Source organism: Nicotiana sylvestris, chromosome 2 (assembly GCF_000393655.2).
Source record: "Nicotiana sylvestris chromosome 2, ASM39365v2, whole genome shotgun sequence".
Classification (NCBI taxonomy): Eukaryota; Viridiplantae; Streptophyta; class Magnoliopsida; order Solanales; family Solanaceae; genus Nicotiana; species Nicotiana sylvestris.
Window position 1 is genome coordinate 185,403,155 of NC_091058.1, and position 19,485 is coordinate 185,422,639.

At 39.3% G+C, this 19,485-nt stretch overlaps 1 protein-coding gene across 1 annotated transcript; it reads left to right on the plus strand.

Moving 5' to 3' along the window:
• The first annotated feature begins 11,893 nt into the window (after positions 1-11,893).
• LOC138886060 (uncharacterized) lies at positions 11,894-12,469 on the plus strand. The gene has a single exon (XM_070167087.1). It carries the CDS (start codon positions 11,894-11,896, stop codon positions 12,467-12,469), a length of 576 nt encoding a protein of 191 aa, XP_070023188.1.
• Positions 12,470-19,485: the final 7,016 nt, after the last annotated feature.

Consider the following 19,485-nt stretch of genomic DNA (forward strand, 5'->3'; position numbering starts at 1 on the left):
ATCCTGCTCTTAGGGCTTTACTTTCAAATCTGCCTGCTTTACTCTATAGAAAACATGTTCATAGGGTTTTACTCTTGTTGAATCTGATTGCTTTTGCATAATAAACATCATGCCTATAGGTTTCCACTTCCAATGTCATTTGCATCAAGTAGAAATTATGTTCTTAAGGTTCTGTATTTTCGAAGTCATGTTCATAGGTTTTCAAACAATCGTGTCTTAAATAAATTCAAGTATAGATACCATGCCTATAGGATCTAATCCTGATTCAGTTCTAATAAGTCTTTCATATTTTACTGTGAATTGACTAAAACTAGCAATACGCCTAGATACCATGCCTATAGGGATTTCTATTCGCAATTATGTCTGATAATCTAATTAGTTTGATAAATCAATGTCATTATGCCAAGTTCATCTTCTTAAAACTGGTCTTATTAAGCAATGACATTTCCTGAAACTAGCTCTTTCAAAATTGCTGTAATCTCATTAGATATCCTGCCTATATGTATCACAAGGGTCTATTTTGAAAACCTGTTCATTTCTACATTAATATAGATACAGTATATTGCATATAGGAAACACTTAGGGCAGTTTCAAAATTTGCATTTCCCTGAAACTGTTTTTGTCGTTCAACTTTTCTGATTCTTATAAGCTTTTAAAGAGAAGTCTCTATGCAACTACTAGGTTATAACTTCTGGATCTGAAAGTGGTCTATTTCTGCATAATCACTTAGAAATCCTGCTTTAGGACTTTGATTAATAAATACCTTACTTGTGTCTTAGTCGTGCTACCTGTATGTTTGCTTGAGGAGGAATTGTGAGCCTCTTAATTTATCCCATTATGTGGGAGTTCTAAATGTTTTTTGACTGCCGCCTTAGATTTTTGCCTTTAAAACCTTAGGGGTATGTCTAGAACCACCTATAGGTATAGGTCCTAATTTCCTACAGGACTATTAAGAAGGGACGGGTAGCAGCACGCAATAGGAATCGGTGACCAAACACTTGCTTTGCATGACCAATAGGGGATAGGAAGGGTAGATATGGGATATGATGACTACGCGTTAATGTCACGTGTAGCCCCTCATCGAGGAGTGTTTACCAGACATTGCGTGGGGTGATCCTATACAACAAACAACCTAGGACCCCCCTTTACCTAATGCTTTCTCTATTCAAAACTTTTATCTTCTACAACTTGTTTAAACTTTATCTTACTACTTGAATTATCCAACATGCTTTACTTGCAACTTATTTTATCTAGCTATTTGTATGGACTAATTTGTAAATTTAAGTTCGGTTGGGACCTACAGTTGTGGACCAAGAGGGGTGCCTAACACCTTCCCCTCGAGGTTACTTCGAGCCCTTATCCTAATCTCTGGTAATGCAAACTAGTTACATGAGTTAAATGCTCTAGGTTCCCTAACACCATAATCTGTTAGGTGGCGACTCTTCAAACACCCAATTTCCAAAAGGAAATGAGTCATTACACCCCATGGAATGTCAAAACCCGGACTCCTCTCCGCGGAGGAAAAAAAGGGGGCGCGACAAGCCTAGATGAAAAACTAACCTCAAATGAACTGGGCCTAGTCTATAGGCCAAAACTTTGAATCAGTCATAGGAGCTTCTTTTTATCATAAATCATGTATGATATCTTTTATCTTGCAAAATCGGTTTATTAATTTTTAGATTATAATTGTTTAATCTTTAAATTCTATTTCTACTCAAACAGCGATTTGAAAGCTTATTTGTTATAAATGTGCAAGTATGGTTAAAGGTAGAGGTGGATAGGCCCACTAGAAAATAAGTAGTGACTGGGCCCGCCTATCGTAGACCCAATATGGTCCAAGTTTTGTTCAAAAATTCGGACCAGCTGAGGCCTTTTGAGTCTCTTTCATTTTGGGCCAGGTTCTGAGCCCAAATGTAGCTTTAATGCTGATTTTTCCAACTAAGTAACTAATAAGTTATTACTGGCCCAAACCCTTTTTTCAAAGTTAATTAAAAGGCTTAGACTTTCCATCCTTAGCATGTTCTTGATTAGGAGCTTCTTAGTGAATTTCAAATTAGGTTTAAATATGGTTATCCTTAGTTTCACTTAGTGAAATACACCCTTTTAAAATTGAGGTGTTCCATACACAAACAAAATTCATAACCTATGACCCTCACATTAATATTGACTTAGTGTAGAGAACATTCTTAAACATTCGTAGTTTGCTTTGGGTGCGTTTCATAATAAACCATCGTGACTATGGGTACAGTTCCTGTGGCATAGTTATGATACCTAATTCCCAAATTTGGGGGTGCATTTCATGTAATCCGATCATAACAACTTCGAACAATAGTAAAATAAACATATCGCAAATCGCGGGTGCATTTCATGTAGCTTGGTCTGCGGTGTGTTCCAAGATAGCAAGTGTACGACAATCGTAACTTGTTCAAGAAATAATTCCATAAATCCTAAAAAAGCGGTTAAAATAATTAAAAGTGTTTATAAAGTTAAAAAAATGCACTAGGTTTAAAGCATGTAGTAAATCAGATAATTAGGCAATTATTAACAGTTAAATCGACCGTGCTCGAACCACAGAACCCAGGAATGCTTAACACCTTCTTCCAGGTTAACAGAATTCCTTACTTAGAATTTCTAGTTTCGCAAACTTTTAAATAAAGTCGATTTTCCTCGATTTGGGATTTTAAAAATAAAACGGTCACTTGGGACACCATAATAAATATCCCAAGTGGCGACTCTGAAAACATAAATAAAAATAATCACATTTCGAATAATGTCACTTTAATTGAAAAAACTCCCTTATATACCCCCTCGGGTGGTAAAAAAGGAGGTGTGACAGCTCTGGTGACTCTGCTGGGGATAAGAACCCAGAACTTCTGGTTCAGGGTTCAGAATTCGAGCTTAGAATAACTGTTATAGTTGGCTTGTATTTAGTATCTGATTTTTACATGTTTGAGCCTAATGTGCTAAATGTCGCTTTTACTGCTTTGATATTGCATGAACTATGTATAACCTGTTACGAAACCCTCTTCTCTCTGAGTCTTCTAAATCATCTGGGAAGTGTGCACTTCATGTGACTTTTTTTCTGTTAGAGTCATATCCCAATTTTAGAACGAGGTTCACAGAAGTTGCAAAGCCGGTGAAGCTTCTGTATTCCCGGTACGCTATCCCCCCCCCATCGGCTCGAGCTGTCCGCTCGGGTAAGCTTGGTCTGGAATAATACACCCAGGTTTTAAACCCAGTATAACATAGCCTTATGCCAGATCCCTATTAGGAACGCTTGTTTTCATCACGCGCATTTGACTTTGGGGACTCAACACACGGGTTCGGTCAGTCTAGGATAGGTGTACCCGAAATCAAAAGACCATTCTGATGCATTTTACTTACTACTTGTACATTTATTTGCTTCGGATTGTATGTTGACTGGCTTCTAGAATAACGGAGAAAAGTTGGAAAAATCAAATTGAGGTATGAGAGAGATAATTACCCGTCTTTGGAAAATCTAGTGTCCAAAATGTACCGAAACTCTGCCGAAATTTTGAAGAAAAAAACAGAGAAAGAAAAGGAAAAGAGAAAAGGAAAATTGCTTCAAAAAAATGTTTCATCTTTTTCTGTTGCGTCAAAATTGCCCGAACTATGCAAGTTTGATTCCCACCGGATGTGGGATACGTAGGCAACCTTCATAGGGTCCAACCCCATTTTTTGCAAAAATAACCCAAAAAAAATTTGAAACATTGTCAGTTTTGTGATAAATAAAGTTAGGTGATGCCATTTTTGTTTAAATAGTCAAAATGTCTCCAAAAGGGCGCCGGAAGGCCGCTTTTGCCAAAATAGCCACTTATGGTCTTTTCTTCAAATTTTTGGCCAATTAGCAAACACAACCCTAAAATCTTCTTTTCTGAGGTGCTGAAGGGCCGTATTTACAAAGGTTTTTTGTTTTGAGTTGCAGTTTTGAAAAATTGATAATCTTCTTTTGAGTCAAAATAAATCATGGTTTTTAACCGATCACTTTAAATAAATGTGGATGATGAGCACTATTAAAAATGAATCTTTTAATATTGTATAGGAAATCCCGCTAGAACTCCATATGTGGTAGAATGACCTTGGGGAGGTCAGCATAGGTGCTGCGATAAAAGCTTTGGGTGGTCTCTTTGGTCTTTTGAAGGTTAAACCGAGGTTGGATATAATTGAAGCTTTAATACCTTTTTGGGACCCAACGCATAATGTATTCCATTTCTCTGATTTTGAGTTGACTCCTACACTTGAGGAAATAGCGGGCTATGCGGGCCTTAGTGGGAATCTCAAGAGCCGGTACCCAGTGGCACCAAGAGCGGTGACTCCTCACAAGTTTCTGGACCTTCTGAGTATTAGTCGGGAAGTCAAACATGGAAATTTAGCTAAGGGATTTTGCACATTCTACTTTTTGTACCGTCATTATGGCATCCCCACGGTTTTGAGGCTTTGGACATAGGTCTAACTCATTTAGGGAACAAAGAAATGGGAAGCACGTCGGGGACTGGCCTTCGTAGTAGCATTCTTAGGCACCTTAATTTGCCTGAGGAAGGATGGACATATAGAGTTGGAGCTCATAGGAATGGCCAATTTCATGATTAAAAAGGCTAATGGCACTATTGTACCGATGATCCTAGTAGAGATTTATCGAGCTCTAATTGTTTGCCGGGGGGGGGGAATTTTTTAGGGTTGCAACATGCTTTTACAACTTTGGATGGAAGAACATCTTTGCCATCGTCCGGGGACATGAATTATGGTATGACCGGTCTTAACTACATTGAAGAACATGAAAACCGGTTAGAGGGTCATGAGTTTCCAGAAGGTACGGAGGCATGGTTCACACATATGAGTTCTTTGACTGCAAGCAAAATTGAGTGGACATTCGGTTGGCTCCCGGTCATTGAACTAGGTCCAAAAGCTGCATTCTTGGAAGATAAGGTTTGCCAGATTTGGCATCAGTGTAGGTTCTTGGAGCCACAAACTCAGGTACAGAATTTGTCTAAGGAAAAGTTAGAGCCTAGTTACACGGTCTGCTATGGTAAGAGGGTTCAAGTCCATCAAGATCCTGAATGGCCCACCAAAAGTCCCTACGTCCAACAGTTCACTAACGGGGCGCGAGAACAATGGGATTGGTTAGCGAAGGAGAAAAACTATAGATCCACGATAAGCAAATTGGAGGGGAAAATATGAGATCTTAAATTTGATAGTAGTGTACAGGCTGCTGCTGATGAAAGGGAGAAGAAAAAGTTGGGCCAAGAAAATAAAGCCCTTCGAGCCCAGATCCAAAGAATGAAGATAGCTGCTAAGAATCTGTAAAGGAGTCGAACGGATGAAAGACTCATAAATGGTCTTAAGCAGAAAATATGTGAGTATGGGAATGATTTAGAAAAATCTGAAGGTAGTCTGGCAAGAGCTCGGACATAGTTGACCAAGAATGTAGAGGGTCCGGTAGAGTTTGTTCGGCAATTAAAAGGGAAATATGATAGAGAAGTCGCAAACTTGAAGAAAAAGTTAATTACCCTCAAGAATGAAATGGCTAAACAAACAAAAAAATTTAAGGCATAGAGGGAACATTGTTATGCATTGATGGCCCGATTGGAGGAGGACATGCAACAATTGTAGGAGCAAAGCCATAATGACACCCAAGTTTTGGAAGCTAGATCTCAACAAATTGGGCGCCTACTCCAAGAAAAAGACATCATTAGAGAGAGGATTGCAGGAATTGCTGACTATATCGTCATGAAATGCCATGAGTGTGAGGACATGACTAGATCCACCTTCTTCGCCGTAGTGATGACCTTTATTCGCCAAATAATGGATGACCTGGATCGCCTCCAAGGAGATCTTTCATGTAGGCCCATGGCGAGACCGACTGATGTCCCACGGGCCCCTTGTGTAGAAGCACTAATGTATTCTTGATTTTCTTTTCGAGTCTATATTTTAGTTTCCATTTCTAGAGTCTGTTTTGAGTCTGTTTTTAGTTTTTCAATTCTTAGAAAGCTATGATAGAGTCATTGTAATAGAAAAATAAGAAGTTTTAATGAAAAATTGAAAAACCCTAAAATTGTTTCTTTTATTTCCGCATTTATTCCTTGAATTACGTGATGATCTGATTCACGTGGCATCGTGATACATAGGCAATCGTCATCGTATACGGTCATGGTTTTTAATAACATAAATAAAAGTGGAAACAAGAAAAAAAAAGAGGAAACAAGAAAAAGAGAGAAAACAAGAATAAGAGAGAAAACAAGAATAGGAGAGAAAACAGTAAGAGATCGTGCAAAGAAAAGAGAGCAAATAATAAAAGCGCCAAAAAGAAAAGAAAGATGCAAAGGTTTGGGATATAAACCAAAGTCAGGATGAGACACGTAACCATTGCAAAATATGTAGAAAAACGTTTAACTGTTAGGTACATTGCATTCCAACATGCGATACCCTATGTGTTAATTGTCTCAAGCTAACTAGTTTGTTGTGTCTGCTGTTGAGATTAGGTTCTGTTCTTTAAGGTGGTTGGTTTTGTGGTAACTTGGCTTCGCACCCTTACTTTACAAGGTCCAAATGAAGTGTCAAAATGATGTCAGAGAGTCTTCTACCAACAATTCCCCCCTCGGATGATAGCCCATTGTTGGTTATCCCAAAATCAGAATCAGCAGCTGCTAAAGAGAATAGGGCATTATGCCTCAACGTGTTGGAAATATGGAAAGCCTGATCTAATGGTAGAGAGACGCCTAGTATAATACCTGGTTTTCCTGAACTGATTCCCAGAACAAATGGGACCTCCAACATCTCCATAAATTACCCGATCACCCCATTCAGATACCCCACTATCTCAGCCCATTTCACTAGAACGCCTTCTGAGGTTTGCCCCCAGGCTTTGGTTTCGGGAGTGTCTTCTAACATATTCACCGCACCACCAGCTTCAGTGACGATACAGCCAACCTTGCCCAGGACAAGTTTTGATCCATCATTCTTTACTTTCCAATCACTGACCTTTCCATTGGACACGACTCATGTCACCCTAAACTCCGACCCTCAAAAACCTCGGTATGAGTTTACCGTGGGACAAGAGAGAACTACAAGGAATCCCGAGCAAGAGGAAATCGCTCAAAAAATGAAAAGCATGGAACAAAGCCTCAAGAACATGCAAGGCCTGAGTGGTTAGAAGAGTGTCTCCTATGCTAACTTGTGCATGTTCATATGCCTATCGGTTTTAAGACTCCTAAGTTCAAAAAGTATGATGGACACGAGGACCCCATAGCCCACCTCAAGAGGTATTGCAATTAGTTAAGAGGAGCGGGCAGAAAAGAAGAACTCCTAATAGCTTACTCCGGGAGAGTCTAGTTGGAATTGCGTCCGAATGGTATATGGACCAAGACATCTCCCGCTCACACATATGGGATGACTTGGTCCGAGACTTTGTCAGACAGTTGCAGTACAACATGGACATAGCTCAGGATAGAAACACTTTGTCTAATTTCAAGAAAAGGTCTACGGAAAGATTCCGAGAATATGACGTCAAGTGGCGTGAACAAGCTGCCAGGGTGAAACCCCCAATGGATGAGACTGAGATGGTCAGTTTCATCTTGCAAGCCCAAAAGGTTGATTACTCCCAAAACATGATTTCCGCTATGGGCAAGCCGTTTGCGGAAGTCATAAAAAATGTGGAAATGGTAGAGAATGGTTTAAAAACGGGTCGCATCCTGAGCCAGTCGGCTATAAGAGCTACTTCTCAAGAAATCTAGAGTGGGTCATAGGGCGTGGCAAACCAGAAAAAGAAAGAAGAAGTGGCAATGATGGCTTCAAATCTGAGAAACTCCCGTCAACCCCGAGTTTACTTCCCTTCAAACACCCCGAAACATTATTATCCTCACCAGGATGCGGCCTATGCCATGACTCCTCAGCCTTATGCGGTGATGAATGCCCAGCCATACGCTCGGCCACAACAACAGTTTAACCAAAACCGAGCTCCACCTCCTAGAAATAACCCTCCTTACCAAGCTCCATATAATCCCCGTCCCCAACAAAATAATTTTCCATATAATGCCCTTGCTCGTGAGCCACCCAGAGGAACAAATTTGACACCCATTGGTGAGTCGTATTCCAGCCTCTTCCCAAAGTTAGTCCAAATGGGTCTGTTGCAGCCCATATCTCCAAACAGGCAAAATCTAGAATCGCCCCCTACCGACATAGTACCCGATGTGCTTATCATTCAAGGGTAGAAGGTCACGACATTGAGGATTGTTGGACCCTAAAATGGGCGGTTGAAAATTTGATAGAACAAAAATGGGTAGTGCTAAGGGATGAAGAGGTCCCCAATATAACCAATAGCCCATTACCAGCTCACAATAACGGGCTGGTTATTGGGATGATATGTAAAGCCAAAGAGTTTGACCCAGCTTTGAAAGCTATCATTGCTATTGCCAATGTTGAAAAGAAGCCCAAAACGGCAGCAGAGCAAGCTACGGATGAGAAGAAAAATAATCCCATTCCTCAAAACGTAGTAAAGGTTATGGAAACCAAGATCGAGGCAATACCTCCTAAATATGCCATTTTATATGTTCCAGGGCACCAAGGAAAGAATAGTTTGTGTTGAGTCCCCCCAAAAGGTTTGAACAAAATAAGGTCACGCTTACGGTACCAAAGATGTACGTACCAAAAGGGATTTATGTGGTGCGGGGGCTACTAATTTCACCCAGGCTGATTGAGCCCATAGTTATCAGCCGTGCACCACAGAAGCCCATGAAGGATGCCACTGCCGTCCCCTAGAACTACAACAAAGCGGTAGTTACGTACAAGGGAAAAGAAATCATGGGGGAAGTGAATGAAACAAACCCGTCTGAGAAGTACCTCAATCTGGAAGAAGTGAACAATGCCAAACAGAAGCATTTTCCGCTTAAAAAGCCAGTCAGTGCTGAAGAGGCTAAGGAATTCTTCCAAAAAATGAAAACCTCGGACTATGATGAAATTGAACAACTCCGGAAGTCTCCCTCCCAAGTCTCACTATTGTCTCTACTGATAAGTTCTAATGAGCATCATAAGGTGTTGATAAAGACCCTCAATGAAGCATACGTTCCGATTGAAACCACTGTTGAGCAACTGGAAAGAATGGCGGAATGATTTTTTCAAGTCAACCGGATCTCATTCAGCCGAAATGATTTGCCTCCAGAAGGGGCTGCCCACAACAAAGCTCTTTATTTGACTGTTAAGTGTAAAGGATACTACACGAAAAGAGTCATGTTGTATGGTAGATCTGGGGTTGACATCTGCCCTCTCTCAACTTTGCAAAGAATGGAAATTGAGACTGAGAGAATCCGGCCCAACAATGTTTGCGTGCATGCATTTGACGACATCAAAAGGGATATGATAGGGGACACTGATTTGATCCTAACCATCGGCCCTGTGGATTTTGAAGTGACATTTCAGGTTTTGGAAATGGACACCTCCTACAATTTTCTCCTTGGAAGGCCTTGGATCCATGCGGCGGGGGCCGTAGCTTCTACTCTCCACCATATGGTTAAAGTTTGAGCATGAAAACCAAGAAATCGTGGTTCATGGAGAAGATAAGCAATAAATTTACAGGGACCCATCAGTCCCATGTCTGGAGGCTAAAGAAGGTAGCGAGCACATAGTCTACCAAGCTTTTGAGATTGTGGTCGCAGACCAATGTGAGGAATGAACCTCGTGTCCTCAACCCTTCTTGTCCAATGCATCAATCATGGTTGCCAGTGAGATGATAAAGCATGGCTACAAGCCATCACCTTGACTGCCAGTGAGAACTTCTTTGGTGTCGGTTTTCAAGCTACAGAAGCCGATGTGAAATAGGCTAAAGAACGTAAGAATGATGGGTGGGTTCTACCTCATCCGGTCCCGCATCTCGCCAGAACTTTTGTTAAACCAAGGTACATAGAGGAAGAAGATGAGGCCTTCACAGCCGAAGAAATTGTGGACATCTGTGGGGCAATAAGACAAATGTTATATAAGGCTTACATGGTCCAGTCGGGTGAAGGCTTGAGCACTACTGAGGTGCAGTATATGGGGCCCAATGCCAAGCTTCAAAATTGGAAGGCTACTCAGTTCCCAGTTAGGTGAGAATCCCGGTAGTTCAGTCTTGCCATCTTTTCTGCATTCTGAGTTATTTCAGGGTGTAACTCGAATATCTTTAGTTTATTGTCTTTAAAATTCCAATGTAAACCCTTCTATCTTCAAATTCAATGAAATGAAATCAATATTTTATCGTCTATGAATCACTTTCTTTACTCTTTCTGATTTTGTTATTTTTTTTATTTCTTCTTTCAGTTCTAATAATGCGGACTTAAATAACATGACATGCTTGTGGACTTCATGCCCAGATCCTAACATGCTGTCTAATTGTGAAATAATAAATCAAGAACCAGAATACGATGAAGATGAGGCTTTTAGGGAAATAAACTAAGAATTGGAACAATTTGAGAATAAGCCTAAGCCAAACTTAAATGAGATTGAGCCAGTTAATTCGGGTAGTTTAGAAGAGGTCTAGGAAACCATGATAAACATTCACACTGATGAAAGAACTAGGGATACATTGATCCAACTTTTGTTCAAATTCAAAGACGTGTTTGTTTGGTCCTATGATGATATGCCAGGACTAAGTGTTGATTTAGTGGTACATAAATTTCCAACTTACCCCGGTTACACCCTATTCAACATAAGCAGAGAAAGTTTAAAATGGATATCAGTGACAAGATTAAAGAAGAAGTCATCAAACAGCTGAAAGCGGGTGTGATCCGAGTGGTCCGATACACCACATGGTTGGCTAATGTGGTCCTAGTGCCAAAGAAAGATGGGAAAAACCGAGTGTGTGTTGACTATCAGGATTTGAACAAATCAAGCCCCAAGGACAACTTTCCATTACAAAACATCCACATCCTTGTTGAAAACTATGCCAAACATGAGATACAGTCTTTCGTAACTTGTTATGCTTGGTATCATCAAGTCCTAATGGATCAAAAAAGGCGGCCGTCACCACACCTTGGGGTACTTATTATTACAGTGTTATGCCGTTCCGTTTGAAGAACGCCGGGGAAACTTACATGAGAGCTATGACTGTCATTTTCCATGACATGATGCACCACAAAATTGAGGTGTATGTGGATGATGTGATCATTAAATCAATAATGCAAGACGACCATGTGCGGGATCCGAGAAATATTTTTGAGCATCTGCGTAAGTATGAATTGAAGTTAAATCCAGCCAAGTGCGCATTTGGAGTACCATCTGGGAAACTTTTGGGTTTGTAGTCAGTGGGAGGGGCATTGAGCTAGATCTAACAAAGATAAAGTCTATTCGGGATTTGCCTCCTCCGAGAACCAAGAAAGAGGTTATGAGTCTGTTGGGTAGGTTGAATTACATCAATAGATACATTGCTCAGTTGAATTCTACGTGTGAGCCCATCTTTAAGTTGTTGAAGAAAGATGCGGCAATTAGATAGACAGATGAGTGCCAGGAAGCTTTCGACAAAATCAAAGAATATTTGTCGAATCCGCCAATGTTGGTTCCACCTGAGCCCAGAAGGCCTTTGTTTTTGTACTTGACAGTATTGGAGAATTATTTTGGATGTATTCTCGGGCAACACGATATGACTGGGAAGAAAGAACAATCCATATACTATTTGAGCAAGAAGTTCACTAGTTATGAAGCCAAATACACTTTGTTGGAAAGAACTTGTTGTGCCCTAACTTGGGTCGCTCAGAAGCTTAGGCATTACTTGTTGCCCTACACCACCTACCTCATAACCAGATTGGATCCTTTGAAGTACATATTCCAAAATCCGATGCCCACAAAAAGGTTAGCAAAATGGCAAATTCTGCTCACCGAGTTCGACATAGTCTATGTCACCCGCACAACGATGAAAGCTCAAGCCTTGACGGATCACTTAGCTGAGAATCCTGTTGATGATGAATATCAGCCTTTGAGTACTTACTTTCCAAATGAGGAAGTAAATTCAGTTGAGGTAATTCTAGAGGACACTAATGCTTGGAAAATGTTCTTCGATGGAGCTGTGAATGCAAAATGTGTCGGGATTGGGGCAATTTTGATTTCGCCCACTGGTCAGCACTATCCAGCCATAGCCCGGCTTCAGTTTTTCTGCACGAACAAAACTGCCGAGTATGAAGCCTGTATTATGGGCATGAACATGGAAATTGATCAGGATGTGGAAGAATTGTTAATCATGGAAGATTCTGAATTGATTATCCGACAAGCTCAAGGTGAATGGGAAACTCGGGATGTCAAGCTTCTTCCATATAGGCAATATGTGGAAGATCTTAGCAAACGGTTCAAATCCATTGAATTCAGGTACATTCCTTGGTTTCACAATGAGTTAGCCGATGCACTAGCTACTTTGGCCTCGATGCTTCCGTATCCAGGCAATATCCACATTGACCCATTGGAAATCCAAATCCACATGGTTATTGCAATATAGTTAAGGTGGAACCGGATGTTCATCCATGGTATCACGATATCAAAAGATTCTTAAAAACAAAGGAATATCCCGAGCAAGCTAATGGAAACCAAAAGAGAACTATTAGGAGGCTCGCCAGTGGCTTCTTCTTGAGCGGAGAGGTATTGTACAAAAGGACTCCATATCTGAACCTTTTAAGATTTGTGGATGCCCAAGACACCGGAAGAATCATGAATTAAGTGCACGCAAGAATGTGAGGACCCCACATGAATGGATACGTCCTTGCTTTGAAAATCGGTCGAAGCAGTCACTCTCAAAGCCGTCACTAAGAAAGCGGTGGTGTATTTTGTGCATGACAACATTATTTGTCATTTTGGTATTCCTAAAACTATCATTACGGACAATGCTGCAAACTTGAACAATCATTTGATGAGGGAGGTATGCGAACAATTTAAGATCACGCATCGGAACTTTACCCCTTATCGGCCCAAAGCCAATGGTGTTGTTGAAGCAGCAAACAAAAACACCAAGAATATCCTCAGGAAAATGATTCAAAATTCTAGACAATGTCATGAAAATTTGTTGTTTGCGCTGTTGGGATATCGCACAACCGTGCGCACATTAGTTGGAGAAACACCATATCTATTGGTTTATGGCACTAAAGCCATAATACCCGCAGAAGTTGAAATTCCATCTTTTCGAATCATCTTTGAAGCTGAGATTGAGGAAAATGAGTGGGTCAAAACCCGTTTAGAGCAGTTGACCCTAATTGATGAAAAGTAGATGGCCGCAGTTTGCCATGGGCAGTTGTATCAACAAAGAATGGCTCGTGCCTATAATAAGAAAGTGCGGCCTAGGAATTGTGAGGTGGGGCAACTCATTTTGAGATGTATTCTCCTGCATCACAAGGAAACAAAAGGAAAGTTCGCTCCAAACTGGAAAGGTCCATACATTATAAGAAAATAGTTGCCGAAAGGGGCGTTGTACTTGGGAGACGTTGAAGGAAATGACCCTGAAACAACTGTCAATGCAGACACGGTCAAAAGGTATTACGTTAAACCATTTTGCGATACCAAGATTCTCCGGTTGGTTGACGAAGTATTTCATTGTCACTACCCCAACACTTTAACCCTTTGCTAACCCTTTGAGCCGGTTACCTTTCTTTGATTACCCTCTTTGGAACCCAAAAATGCTTGTAAAAAAAATCAAAAATAAAGATTCCCTGAACTACGTTCGACATGATTCCGAAAGGATACGTAGGCAGCCTCTCTCTAGGCTCAGTCACACCAAAACAAAAATCCACATTCCCCTCCAAAGTTGAAACTGGGGCAGAATTTGTAATGGTTCAGCGACGGTTCGCCTGAAAGGTTCCAAAGTTGTAATTCAATCCAAACTCTTTTACCCTAAATCCTATTCAAAGTCCTTCTGATCAATCGGTAAAGATGTTCAAAATGGGACAACGTTGGTTGTCACACCTCCTTTTTCCGCCCCCGCGAGGGTACATGAGTTTTTTCCAATTAAAGGAAAATCGAAACGAGATTTGTTTGTTTATTTCAGAGTCGTCACTTGGGAGATTTAGGGGGTCCCAAGTCACCTATTTTAATCCCGAATCGAGGAAAAGAATGACTCTGTATTACAGTCCGCAAACCAGAAATCCGGATAAGGAATTCTGTTAACCCGTGAGAAGGTGTTAGGCATTCCCGAGTTCTGTGGTTCTAGCACGGTCGCTCAATTGTCATATTCGGCTTGTTTATCTGATTTTATACAATTATGCACTCATGTGCAAGTTTTAACTCTTTACCGCTTTTATCATTATATTTTTAAAAGAATGTGAACATCGTTTAAAAACATGTCTTTCGATTGGGTCACATAAAATGCACCCGCGATCCGGAACGTATTTTTATTCAATGTTTTGGGATTTGGATTTGGTTCGCATAAATGCGCACCCGTGTTTAAGAATATATTATTATTAAAATCGTGCCTAAAGCGATTAACGTATTATTATTTCTGGGTAAGACCGTGGAATTCACTAAACAGTCCATCCCGAATTCTAAATACTCAATTAAACATTTATTGAGGGCCCCGCAATTGGTGCATTTTATTGGGCGAGGCTCATCTCATTTTATTTTTAAAAGGACAGTCCTAAAATGCCTACATTTTTCTATTGAAATTTGTCTCTACAAAATAAAAGAGAAAATATCTTAATTTATTTACATGCTTGAGTTGTTATAGATGGATTTCGAATATGATTCATAAAATCTGAAAATGATGCAAACAGGACAGTCCGTTGCCACTGCGGGCCCAGGCCCAACGTGTATGACATAAAACTAGACCTGGGCCGTCTTATTTACATGTTATTACCTAGTTACATTATACTAGGCATGTTCTCAGTTTGTCAAATTAAAAAAAAACTTAGCAATCTAATTTTAATCCTAGACCATTTACATGCTGAAATTGACCAATATTATCTAACTAAACAATATTTCTACCAAGTTCCTACTAGATGGCCTATTCGTAATCTAATTTTAATCCTAGACCATTTACATGCTGAAATTAACCAATATTATTTAACTAAACAATATTTCTACCAAGTTCCTACTAGATGGCCTATTCGTTTGATTTTTACTTGACGGAGTTACTACACCATTTATTTATTTTTAGGCAATATATAGATAGTTCATCCGTTAAGCTATCGTCGGATGTTCCACTATATATATTAAATAGCTACACGATTCTGATTTTTGCAAGCTAAATAAATTATACATACAAATAAAATTCAGAATATAATTAAAGTAAATTTAGAATTTCAACTCTTCATTTTCGTATTCATGCTTCATATTTCGGTTTACAATAACCAGCGTGTCAGTTGTGTACCTGATATTGGAAGCAAAAGAAAAGGAAGATGAGAATCAGCAGCAGTAATAACAATATAGCACAGCAACAACAGTCCAGCAACAGTAACAACCCAGGAACAGACCGGTGGAGTAGTAATTCCAAAACAAAAGCTACAAGCTTTTTATGAAACAACAAGAATTAATGCTGATTTCAAACAATGAAAGAAAGCAGAAGATTTTTTTAGTTTTTTTTTATTTGAAAGTTTAAATATTTTTCGGAATTTTTCTTTCTCTCTTAAATATTCAGCTCTTTTTTTCCTCTCTCTTATTCTATCTATTCTTCTCTGTCCATTCTTTTTCTTATTCTCCCTCTTCTTATTCTTGTTCTTTTTATTCAAGACCTCTATTTATTTCCAATCCCAAACCCTTTAATTCATTAAAAAAACCACATTTTCTTCTACCAAACCCATTATCTTCTCACTCATCCCCCACTACATTAAACTAATATATCAAACCAAACCATTACATCTTGTCCCTCATGCCTACCATAAACAATTACCATATTCCCCTCCACTACATTTTGTCTTGTCCCCCATTTATATTAAAAAACTATATCACCCACACCCCATTACATTTTGTCCCCCATGCTTAACATAAAGAATTATTCAAAAATGTTCAATTACCAAACTACCCCTCCGACTTTATTGCAATTACCATTTTACCCCGAATGTACTGTAATTTTCCAAACTACCCCCATCAGATATAACAAATCAATTAATCAAACTCAACCAAAATATAGCCAATATGACCAATTTCTCAACAATCTTCAACAACAAATCATATGAACACAGATGAACAACAAATTCAAATTAATGGAAATAAGTTAACCATATTGGGAACCAATCCTGGTTAACTTAGACCAAAAATGAATGAGCAAAGAGACAACAATACAAACAACAAAATACATGATTCAAACTAAATCAACAAATCAAAAACATAAACTCACATTAAATTACTGGATTAAAAATGAACTTCAAACAAAGATGAACATGAACTAAATCTATTTTTAAACAACAAACATGACAGATTAAATGATTCAAACAACATTAATAATTTCTGGAAAATACATAACAACATGAAACAAATTGAAGAAATAATCAATTAAATTTCAATTTGAATTTGACAAACATTAAACTAACAATTCCTTTTCTTACAAAAAATAAATAAAATTAACATGAAATAAACATGAAAAACAACTAATTAAATTTCCATTTAAATCTGAAAATTAAATCAACAAAACTAAAAATAAATAAATTAATGCAACGATAAACATGAACAAAACAAGAATCGATCATTTATAGATTTTAGATCCGAGAATATCAAAATAAAAATAACGGACAAAATAAAACTCAAAATCTACTAACCGGATCGAAACGAAATATGTACGAACTGTTTTGACGACCCCAACCAAAACTCGAACAAACGACGACGAACACGAACCTAAGAAGCAACTGAAGCAACGCCGAAGCAGTAGCAGCAGTTGACGCAGCAGAAGCGATGAAACAGAAGCAGCTGGGGTGCGTTTGGTTTGTTTGTGCGAAGAAGACGAAAGCGGCGATGAAGCAGTAGGGGAGGTCGACGGACAGTGGCGAACAAAATCAGCAGCTGGACGCAGCTGAAGCAAGCTGCGAATGGAGATGCATCAACACTATTTGGAGCAGCCATGGCTGCTCGTCGTAGCTGGACACGGGCAGCAGTAGTGACGCGTCGGAGCAGGATGCAGCGCGACACAGTAGCAGCGATGAAACAGATGGGGAAGTGAAGGAGGCGTCCATGGATGCTGGACGTAGAAGAATAAACAACGAAGGTGTTCGACGGAGGGGTCGTCGCTGGTTCGAAGAAGATGAAGACGTGAGGGGTCTGTTTGGAGGGTGGTTGACGATGAGAAGGCAGCCATGGCTGCTAGGGAGTGGAGCTTGGGGAACCCATGGTTGTGTGTTTGGAGTTTGGAGAAGGAGAAGCAAAGGGGGGGGGATCATTTTTTGTGTTTTTAGGGTTTTTCAAAAAATGAAAAATGAAGATTAGGAAGGGTTAGGTCATTTTGGGGTTAATGGGGCGGATCGGGTCGACCCGGTTTGAAATGGACCGGGTCGTGGGGAAAGTTGGACAATTTTTTGGGCCTGTGGCTTACAATTGAAGAAGTGGCCCAATCCGATTTTTCTTTGTATTTTTGCTCTCTTTTCTTCTTTTATTTTCATAAAACTAAATTTTAAAAATCCTTAAATTATTATTAAGCACTAAATTAAGCTATAAAAGCGCAAATTAACTCCCAATAATAATTAATGCACAATTAAGTAATAATTAAGCATAAAATTGTACATTTGGACATTAAATGCTAAAAATGCAAAAGATGCCTATTTTTGTAATTTTTAATTTTTGTAAAACAAATTTAATTACTAACAATCATAGAATTAAATCCTACATGCAAAATGCGACATATTTTTGTTTTTTTTATTATTAATTTAACAAATAAACAAGCACAAACAAATACAAATAATTATCCACAAATGTCACAAAAATTCTCAAAATTGCACACCAAGGAAAATCATTTTATTTTGAATTTTTTTGGAGTAATTCTCATATAGGGAAAAAATCACGTGCTTACAGCTACCCCTCTTTGCCCGAAGACACGAAGGGTTTTCGTGCAAAGATAAAGCGAGCGATATTTGCCCATCCGAGTACTCCGTATGAAGCATTTTTTTTTTTAAAAAAGATTTGACCGAACCTTTGCTTCAAAGGTTTCCTACATATCCTGGGTAAACAGGAATCAGGTCAATGTAGTTTGGGAAGTTTTGGTAGCTGGGACTACCATGGGACTGCAGTGTTACTGTTGTTGCATGCTATTACCACTGCTTACCGATCTCCTTGTTACACCATGCTTAAAAGAAAACAAGAAGCTAGGCTAGACTGCAATTTGTTCTTGTTGCCTTGCTTTCTTGTCTGCTTGCATTTCTTCCGGTGCTTTTCTTCAGAGACTTCTGGCCCTTTGCTTTTATGAATACCAGTTTTATCATTTTGTTCGGTCCGATGGGGACATGTCTTTCTTCATTAAGCTTTTCGGCGGTTCCTCTGGGGATGCGGCTTTCTTCATCATATTTGTTATGCTGGGCATGATTTAATGTTCACAGGCCGCTTCTTTCAAGACGCGTCTTTTCTTTCTTTTGACTCATGCGCTTGAATTTGTGCTGGGATCTCTTGTTGCAACCTTCTACTTCCTGGTGCTGGGGATTTTTATTGTTTCCTGCTGGGGATTCCTGTTGTAACCCTCTGTTTTACTGTCTTCTGACTTGATCTTGAAATGTATTCCTCTGTTCTATGGGCGAGCTCCCAACTTCAACGCTTGAAATGTAATACTGAAACGTATTCCTCTGTTATATGGGCGGGCTCCCAACTTCAAATAAACAACTTTTAAAATAAACGCTTTTCCTCTCTTCAGGCGGGCTCCTGACTTCAATAACAACTTTAAAAATAAACGTCATTCCTCTCTGCATGCGGGCTCCTGATTTCAACAACTTTTCAAAATAAAATGTCATTCCTTTCTTTGGCTGGCGAGATTTTAACAACTTCTTTTTTTTTAAAAAATAAAAATAAAACGCCTTTCCTTTCTTAAGGCGGGCTCCTGACTTCAACAACAATTTTGAAAAATAAAATGCCTTTCCTCTCTTCAGGCGGGCTCCTGACTTCAAATAAACAACTTTTAAAATAAACGCCTTTCCTTTCTTCAGGCGGGCTCCTGACTTCAACAACAACTTTAAAAATAAACGTCATTCCTCTCTTCAGGCGGGCTCCTGACTTCAAACAAACAACTTTTAAAATAAAATGTCATTCCTTTCTTTAGGTTAGCGAGATTTCAACAACTTTTTTTTTTAAAAAAAAATGCCATTCCTTTCTTTAGGTTGGCGAGATTTCAACAACTTTTAAAAATGTCTTTCCTCTCTTCAGGCGGGCTCCTGACTTCAAACAAACAACTTTTAAAATAAACGTCATTCTGTTTTTCAGGCGGGCTCCTGACTTCAAATAAACAACTTTTAAAATAAACGCCTTTCCTCTCTTCAGGCGGGCTCCTGACTTCAAACAAACAACTTTTAAAATAAACGCCATTATGTTCTTCAGGGGGGCTCCTGACTTCAATAACAACTTTAA